This window comes from Trichechus manatus, unplaced genomic scaffold (assembly GCF_000243295.1).
Source record: "Trichechus manatus latirostris isolate Lorelei unplaced genomic scaffold, TriManLat1.0 scaffold00183, whole genome shotgun sequence".
NCBI classification, from domain to species: domain Eukaryota; kingdom Metazoa; phylum Chordata; class Mammalia; order Sirenia; family Trichechidae; genus Trichechus; species Trichechus manatus.
The window spans coordinates 2,426,861-2,436,861 of record NW_004444119.1 but is presented as its reverse complement, the minus strand read 5'-3'; the positions used below and the strand labels follow the sequence as shown (position 1 = coordinate 2,436,861).

The 10,001-nt window shown below is 34.4% G+C and overlaps 1 protein-coding gene across 2 annotated transcripts in view; it reads left to right on the top strand.

Moving 5' to 3' along the window:
- ZNF407 (zinc finger protein 407) overlaps positions 1–10,001 on the top strand; it is a 480,440-nt gene that overhangs the window by 174,716 nt on the left and 295,723 nt on the right. For both annotated transcript variants that reach the window (XM_004387311.2, XM_023741561.1), the window contains exon 4: positions 5,728–5,802. In XM_004387311.2, the coding sequence (XP_004387368.1) occupies positions 5,728–5,802 (75 nt within the window). The remainder of the gene's footprint in view (positions 1–5,727; positions 5,803–10,001) is intronic.

Here is a 10,001-nt window from a genome sequence, read left to right as displayed (position 1 = left end):
CCCCCAGATGTAACTATATTACGTACAAGATTTTAATAATTGCAGTATAATAGTAGATAGTATTTATTAAGCTCTCTTTACCTGTGCTGCATGTGTATATGGTTTCATTTAATTCTCACAAAGTTCTTATCAAGTGTTTGCCATTTTTCAACTGAAGATCCTAGGACTCCCAAGAATGTACTTAATATACTCAACATTATACAACTCATAAACGGCAGAGCCAGACATGACCTCATATCTGTCCAGTGACCTTCCACTATACTGTACTCTCTGTACTTGAAATTACTATACTCAACACAATGTGAGGAGTTAGCAGAGAGCCAGAAGTGTTTTTGGTTTAAGGGTACTTTGGTTCTTGTATTTGTCAGGTAGCCTTTGCCACCTAGCCTTGGTGCATCTTGTCTTTGGATTACTTTCTACTTCTTCATCTGTGATCGATAACTATCAGTTATGTTGTTGTTTGGTTCACTCAGCTTTTCATTGAATGTGCTCTAAGGCAGCTATTTGAGAAGTGTGTGTAAAAACGGAACAGTTGGGAGAACTGGGTGGATAAATGTAAATTCATCTGTCAGACCAAAAGAGAAAGTGAAAGTGCCAGCATCATAGTCAGATGTCACTAACATGTCACTTAGAACTTTCCTTTAAGCTTATGTGTTCTTGTTCTTGCTTTGAGATTGTTAACTTGTTAGGGCAGGTACTCTACCGTGAGCTTCCCTGTGACCTCTATGACCTCCATTATTGTATCATCAGAAATTTCCATGTACAGAGATCCAGAACTTGACAGGACTGCTTTGTTTTTCCAGATCTGGCAAGTTTTCCGCCTTTGACAGGGTGCAGTCTTACACTTTTCTATGACTCTGTATTAGTGGAAAATATTGGAGTTTTTCTTTCTCTGACAGGTTTCTGCCTTACACAGTTCCGGCTTTTGCAGGTTTTACTGTATTTGGAAATTATATCCTATAGGGAAGCAGAAATAAAAGCATAACAGAAAATTCCAGAATACACCCTGCTGCTGCTTCTCTTCTTCATTTATCAGGAGACATGTGCCCTGTGCAAACTTTACTTTCAGCTTTTGGACTAAACACTATAACTTATACAGCACCTGAGTTAGGAAATGCAATGTATCATGGCCCTGGGTTTGTGTTACTTTTCACATCTCTTTTTCTATATATATGATATTGCATCTTACTTACTTTAATAGATCAGTTAGATAGTCTTCCTTGACTCTCAAGTTGAAATCATTGTACAGTGATAAAATCTAACAGACTGAAGGAAGAGGTTTTTATTACATGATATATAGTGTCAGAAAAATTATTTCAAAATGAGAAGTCAAAATAGGAAACTTCTCTTCTGAAAAGTGGAAATCTATAGCTAAGTTGTAAATGTTATGACTGTTGCTCTTTGGCGCCAAAAATAATTTTAAGTGATGCTATTTCAGGCAATTATAGATACTTGGAAGTCCTTGGAAGTCTGTCAGTCAATTAATCAAATTAAAAAAAAAACAACATACTTTTTTATCATTTAAAGATATCTGTTCATGTTCAGACACTTGCTAGATTGATAGCCTTAGGTAGTATATTTCTAGCATGGATCTCATCCTTGAACTCCAGGCCATTGTATTTGGCCTCAAGGTTGGATGTCCAGTAGGTTTCTGTAATTGAATACACGCTAAACTGATTTACCCTGAAACCAGCTCAGTTTTTCCCAGGCTGAAAACTATGATTTCTCCTTTGACTTCTTTCTTTCAGACCCCACATCGAATCTATGTGGAGATTCAGTTGTCTCTAATTATAAATATATATCCTGAAGCTGACCGGTTCTCTTCCTCTCCACTGCTAGCCCTTTGTACAAGTCAGTGTCTTTTACTGCCTCGATTATTACGGTAGACAAGTAACTGATCTCTTTCTCTTGGTGTCTCTTTCTCTCTTTCCTCCTTCTAGTCTGTTCTAAACAGAGCAGCCAGAGGAATCCTGCTAAAATGCAAGGCAGACCATGTCATTCCTCTGCTCAGACACCTGGAATGGCTTTTTTTTTCTTGCTCAGAATAAAAGCCAAGGCTGTTGTTAGGACCTATGAGGTTGTTACTCTGACTTTGTGATAGGCCCACCCCGTCCCTCTCCCCTCTTGCTCTCTCCTCTACCCCCCTTCTCCTTTTTCCTTTCCACTCTCTACTGCACCTCTGCTGCCACTGCCCTACTCAGAGAACCCGCCTCCTACCTCCCACCTCCAGGTTTCTGTGGTTGCAGTTTCTGGGCTTGGATTTCTTTTCCTAACTCATTCCTGCACACCCAGGTCTTTAAGTTCCTTATGGAAAAGGCACGTTTCTTAGAGGATTGTAGAGTTGATCCCCTGCTGACAGTACATATCCTCCTTCTTGGCTCTGTTGTTACCACTTATCACTATTAACAGACTATATGTTTTACTTTGTTGTTATTTCCCTCTCTAGACTTTATGGTTTATGAGGATTTTTTTGTTTTGTTCACCTATGTACCACGGCTGCCTAGAACTGTGTTCCTTGCATACTGTTGTTGTTAGCTGCTGTTGAGTTGGCCCCTGACTCATGATGGTCCTATGCACAATGAGATTGGATTGTTGAGGTCCATAGGGTTTTCATTGGCTGATTTTTGGAAGTAGATTCCCAGACCTTTCTCTCTGGTTCCTATTAGTCTGGAAGCTCTGCTGACAGACGGGTGGTGACTGTGCTTGAGGTTCACGGGTTGAGAATCAAACCCAGGTCTTGCACATGGAAGGTGGGAATTCTACCACTGAACCATCACTACCCTTATTCCATGCATATACTTGATGTTGTTGGGTGCCATCGAGTCGATTCCGACTCATAGTGACCCTGTGTACAACAGAGTGAAACATTGCTCGGTCCTTCGCCATTCTCACGATAGCTGCTATGCTTGAGCCTATTGTTGCTATACCAGGCACTTAGTAAGTACAGTAAAACCTGCGCAAGCTAGAGCCTGTGTAAGGTGGAAACCTGTCAGAGAAAAAAAAGTGAAATGTTTTCCACGAAATAGAGAGCTATGGAAAAGTGATGACTACACCCTGTCAGAGGCGGAAACTAGCAAGGACTTGGAAAAATAAGGCAAACCAGTCGAGTTCCGGCTTTCACAGGTTTCACTGCATATTAATTAAATGCATACATGAATGAATGCATACGTATGTCAGAGGATGAGTATACCAGGTTTAATAACATTTTATTATGTTGAAAGCAACAGACCAATTAGAATAGAAGCTCTTTGAGGCAGAACTTTACCTGTTTATTTTCTTTTGTATCTGCAGAACCTACCAGTAGCTGACTTAAACTGATTTCCTGGTCGTCGGTAAACATGCCAAAACAGGGAATGGATAAATAAAGCGTTAGTATTTATTAGTCGCAAGGCATTTCAGTTATGAAGCTTTTTAGAATTGGGATTTTTTTTTTTTAATTTCTGATGATATCTGGATTATAATTTTAAAAAAATTGTTAAAAATGTTTAAACATAATCTTATTAATAAGGCAGTGAAGAATAGACTGAATACACTAATCACATATTGCTAGTAATATTATGTCAATAATAGGCCAGTAAATTTATGTTAGTCATTCATGCTTGGCTTAAGGTTGATGGTAAGTCTGATACTTACTTGTACTTTTCTTTAAACCAAATTTAAAGAATCTGTAATTCTTTTAAGTCAAATCTAATGTCTTAAAGTAAAATTCCTTTGTTTACTTCTGCGTTGTAAGAAATAAACATTTGTACTGGAATCGAATTGAACTGTACTTTAATATTATACATTTTTTATTTTTCCATTTTTTACTGTTAAAGTAAATTCTTATTCCTCTAAATATGCAGCATTACCGGCTTTTAGCAGATAATGTTAAAATGTTATGTTAGGTAAACATTCTCCCTCTCTACTTACTTTAGGTTGTCCCCCTGTGCAGTGTAGTATTTTTACTTCCGTTCTTAGACTTCAGACGTTTTAATTAATAAAATTTCTTTTTATTGGAAACTGTACTGTGGTTTCTAGGTTCAGATCTCTTAAATTATACTTGGTCATGTAAATAAGCTATGCTTTGCAACTTTGGGTTTTTAATCTTTGCTCTTTGCTATTAGCTTTATGTTTTTTTAATTATACAAAAACAGGACAGTAGGGAAGTTATGACTTCAATGGACTGTTATTATTACTGAATTTCTTTTTGAGGAAAATGAAAAATATTTATTTTGTTTAGATTTAAGCAGAAATGATATAGAATATCCTGTAATGTTATCTTTGTGAGGTATTTAATATCATCACAGTTTGATTCTTCATATGTAATAATTACCTTTCCATTTTTATGATTGATGGTGTGATCAGTTATTTACAATTGTAAAGAGTGTCTTTTCCAAAGTTGCTATTACCTAATATATATAAAAGAATGAGTGTTATTTTCCATATGTACAACTACACTGTTTTATTAACGAAGTTACAGTCATTTAAAAAATACAAGTATATTATTTCCTAAGGTTCCCTAATATCATATGAAAATAACCAGAATAGACCAGAGATGAAAAGAAAAGACACATTTGCATTTTCTGAAATTGTTCTTTTTCTTGGCTTTTGTCTTGTCTCTCTTCCGTTAGGCTACATTGCTTTGCAGTTCTTAGTTGTCCATTTGTGCAAACATGTCCAGATGAATTCAGTGTTTAATGTTAAGAATCTTATAACATGCCAATTTGATTTGTAGCCCTTCATCTCATAGAATGCTAATTAAAATCATATTTTTGCATATGTCATGCCTTTCATGTACGTATGCAAATAGATTCTGTTGCCTTTCAGCTATTGGTAATTAACTTTATGAAGGACAGCTGTAATACCTAATTAACAAAAATGTTTGCAAGCCCTTTTACACTGAAAGTTACAACAGTAGAATTTTTTTCCTTACCAAGAGAGCCATTGTAGCCTGATGCTTCTGAATGATATCTAAATTGTTTTAAATACTCACATGACATAATTAAATTGATGCTATGCTGTGATCAGTGGAACTGAGTGTACTGGCTTCTGATTCCTACCATTTCATATTTATGTCAACGGAATTGAATTAACTAAACTGATTTGTGTTGAAAATAAGATAGGATGTCAGGTAATGCTTTTTGTTTGTTTTAGTTATTGATATCCTCTTGGCACTTAAGTACTTTTTTTTTTTTTCTGCTGCAGACATAGTAAACATTTATATCATTTTTAAAAAAGCCTTCCTTCAAATTATTACCATGTTTTTAAGGAAGCTTCATGAAAGCTATTCATTTTCACTTTTATAGTCCTTAAATATTTAATAAAATGACATTTTCTCAAACTCATTTAATGATAGAAGTGTGAGATCAAGTAGGAGCAGTGCGTGTTATGTTGAGGTATTGCTTTATCTTTCTTCCCACGTGACAGTGAAGACAATGACTAAAGAACTGAAGCCATTATTTTGATCTTTTGGTCTACTCTTAGTGTACTCCAGTAAGAAAATGAACCAGTCAGCTTAGATGTAATTATTTCTCTGGTTTTCAATTATTGCAGTACATTTATTCTGTATGCAAGCTGTTTTGCTACTTCAGTTAATCGCAGGAAAAGTGTGGCTTACCAAGGGTGCCATTTTAATGTGTATTTTTATGTTATATCCATACATACATGCCTACTACTCTTCAGACTTTTTGTATATATTTTTAGCAGAGTTAAGTTTTAGTTCTATAATTACTTTTATTTATTTTTCAGGGTTGCTTTTGTAATGAAGAAGCACTTAAATACTCATCTACTAGGCAAACATGGAGTTGGCACCCCAAAAGAAAGGTAATTTTTACTTTTTTAAAAAAATTTAATAAAAATGATTGTTTTTCTTGTAAGCTTTGTTTAATGAGTACTTTTTCTAGAATTTTTATCAAGTCAGGTCACTATGATTTGTATTTGTGATACTTTGTTGTTAAATATCATACTTCATGCTGTCTTCCCACAAAAATTGAATGTCATATTTTAATTTCAGAAATTCTGATCTAAAAATATTTGAAAGGAATTAGCAAACTTTAAATTTTAAATTTGTAACATAACTTAGAAATATTAGAAGTGTTAAATTAGAGGACCTTGACCTGGAAATGCATTAGAATGTGCTAAAATAAATATATAAAACTAAACTTTGTCTATTTTTTCCTATATTTTTATTTTGAAGTTTTAAAATAACATTTTTTGAATTCTTCCTGTAGAATTAAACATTGCTGATATTTAAAAAAAAATACATCTTGTGTCATCCCCAAAATAATACCACAGTTGCCATGTCATGAAAAATAACACTACAATTACTATGTCATCAACTGCCAGGTTTCCTTTTTTCTTGCTACTGTATCATAATTAGCTTCATCACATCGACTTAATTATATTAGGTGAACTGAAATATAGTAATGTCAGCCAACAGGTGAGCATGGCTACTTCTGAGATTTTTAAGTCTTTAAAACGTGCAGCTCACTCAGAACCAGTGCCAGCTCTGTCACCTCCTTTGAAGACCTGGTAGATTTTCACCTTTTCCTAGGTCTTGCAAGATGGTAGTCAGAATTCCACAGACATTCCTGGAAGCCTTAGTTTTTAAATAGTTTAAAATGTCAATAAGGATGCAATTTGTTCTACTCCTGTGAAGCCTAAGTCCTCATCATCCATATTTGTAAATGTTTAATTGCCTTTTTTAAATTTCAAATGCTCTTACCAGTATTTTCTGCATTTACAAAGAATTTAACTTGACTCTGTGACTGGAGGCATGATTTTTTCTCTAGTGTAGCGGTATGGACATAGACTACTGTGTCAAAATGTTGGGATGTTGCATATTACTGGTGTTTACCTTTTGTTGTGCCATACTTTTCTTTTTAACTTTATATTTAATTTATAATCGCAGCCAAAATGTATGTGTTGAGCATGTCATGGATGCATTATTCTTAAAATTTTAAAAATTACATTATTTAAAGGATAATTTAGAACTTGTTGAAGTTAGTTTCATAAGCCTTAAGAAAATGGAAATAAAACTTATTTTTAATTATTACATTTAATATGCTTTCACATGCATTATCTTATTTAATCATTCTGTGACCTTATCAGAGGACATTATTATTCAAATTTTATAGCTCTAAAGATTGAGATTCAGGAAGATGCAGTAATATGCTCAATTTCTCATAACTACTAAGTGTTAGCACTATTCTTTTGCTGACTTGAATTCCGGTGCCCTTCCTAGTACTAAGGATATTACTGCTCAGTGAGAATTTATATCATGTATTTAGGGTTTTTTATTCACAAAATCCATTTGAATGAAAACAGTATAGATCAGATAAATGACGAAAAGAAAACTGTTCCTGAGTATCCGTGTAACTAATATACATTTTGAATTCAGATGTATCCTTTTGTTTTTTATTTGGGAATTTTAAAAAATAGACCTTTTTATTCGTATTGTTTCATATCAGTGTCTTTACCTTGAGAATAGTGGACCCCTCTCCTCTACGTTGTGACATGAGTCTGGCAATCACAGTGTACTGTTTAGGCTCTGTATTTTCCTTTTCCTGTGCATTCTAGAAGCATTGTCTCTTTCTTCCACTCGTTTAAGTCTCCAGCATATAAATGGAGTCTAAAAACAGGCAGTAGCAATGGTTGAATGTCTTTTTTCTCTCTGAGATATGGTAAACTTTTCTCAGATACTGACTCACTTTCTTTGTCCTAAAGTCATGATCTGAATCTCAGAATGGGAAGTTACATCCCATCTCCTGGATTATTACTTTGTAAGTATTCAGTGCTCCAGAGTTCATCTCAACTAAAAATCTTTGATTTTATTTATTTTTTCCCCACTAAAAATTCTTTATTTCAGAATACTTCTTGTTTATGTTGTTTATATGGAACGTTCTCTCATTGTATGGAAATACTGGGTAGGAATGCCAGGACTTCCACAGTAGTGTGATTTTCCAATAGAAGTCCCTAGCTGGAGATGATTGAGGCTTAAGGAGCATAACCCAGCACAATAAATGTAGAAAGGCTTCTTTCTTCCATTCCACCCCCTTCTTCCTTGTAGAGGGAATTGATGCCTTTTAATGGTTTAGGAAGCAAAGAAACTCTATCAGCATATTGAACCATCATGCTGGGCATAACGGTTCTCTAAATTAAGTTAAACATTTTTTCTTACCTATTTAAGACATTAATGTGTTGGCTATAATTTTGCAAGCTTGCTATATTTTAATTTCTCCAGGACAATATAATCAGTTTACTTTTTTATGTTTTGAACTTGATTCTCCTCTCTTACGCATTGCATATTATAGCAAATAGTAATAGAAGTTAGCTAAATAGGCTGTGACAATTAAATTAATAATGCATTTTGTTTGCAAGTATTTAGGCTTTGTGGTTTGACTAACATATTCAAAAATGATAGTTTTTAAAAATAAATTCATATATGTTTGTACTTAAAGTTTGATTAACCAGTAATTTTGTCAGCATGGCTATCATTAGAAACAGAAAACTAAATAATTTCAAATATATTTTTTGAGACTCTGTGGACACCTGAAGTGATGGCTTGCTGCAAAAGTGTAATTTTTGTCCCTAAATTTGCATTAACTTATTTTCAGATAGTACACTACTGTATTTCTAAAGTCTTATACACTTAAATACAAACAACTAAAAATAGCCACATTCAGTTCATGTTAGAAAATAATAAACTCCTTTTAATTTGCAAGTTTATTCTAAAGTATTCCGTTTTAAGTAAGTAATTCTCTTACTAATATACTAAGCCAATGTATCTTTATGACTGTGTGAATTTACTAATAGTAATCTGGAAAATGAGCTTATTGACAGTTATCAAAACTGAAATAGCCATAGTAAGTATATCTTGCATGAAAGCCAGGTGCATGTTACATTGGAAATAAACGGCATTCTTAGTTCAGTGCTTGGAAATCAGCCGGGCTTTGAATGACTGTGTAAATAGGAGGAGGGGAAAGAACGCTCTTAGAATTTCTGATCTGATACATTGTTTTTGTGGTATCAGGGCACCATTTGGGAAATATCCCCACTAGCAGCATTTGAGGAAGGCCAATATGCTAACAAAACCACTTTTACCAATGAAGGCCTTTAAATCAGATGAGTGTGTGTCATAGAGTACAAGAGTTAAATAATTTCATAAACAAAGGGAATTTACCTGTTTTGTTTTTTTTTAAGTCCATGAATGAATATCTAGACCAAAATCTTAGTATTTTTGAATCAAGGAATTTTTAGAGTAGTCTGTTAAGTTTATGCAGCTCAGTGCTCTGTTGTTAGCATCACGGTGGAGTGCGTTGAGGCCACTGGCACAGGTTTAGGGCTGGTTAGTATTTACGCTTCAGGCCTGTAGCAAGGGCCGACTTGCTGAATGGGATTTTCCCCAGGACCCTTACAGATTACTCAGCTCTAGAATTTGGTAAGGCTTCTCACCTTTCATCAGACTTTTGGGATCTGGTGTTAACTATCTTTCTTTTAATAACACCTTTGATCTTATTGATAAGAAAAATCTTTTCCCTTACATTTTTATATATACCAGATATTACTTCGTCTGATCATGGGATAGAAATACCAGCAGAGCTGATACTTTGTTCACATTAAGTCATTAATATATGACAGGACATTGCATAATTCTTTTGGAGTCTATCTCTTCCCATTCTCTTTCTCTCTTTTCCAAAGATTGTTTTATTTATGTCTTAAAATTATATGAAATCATCATCACTGTTTTCTGCTTTTGGCATTTAGTTGTAACCTCTCCCTTTTTCATGAAACATGAAAATACTATCCAACATACCAAAATTCCTGGGAAAGGTATATGTATGTGCACATGTGTGGTTGACATTGAGGGTCTGCCAAGGATAGTTTGAGTTGATTACAGGCATACCTCAGAGATGTTTCGGGTTTGGTTCCAGACCACTGCAATAAAGCGAATAGTTTAATAAAGTGAGTCACACAAATTTTTTGGTTCCCAGTGCATAAAAAAAGCTATGTTTACACTACAC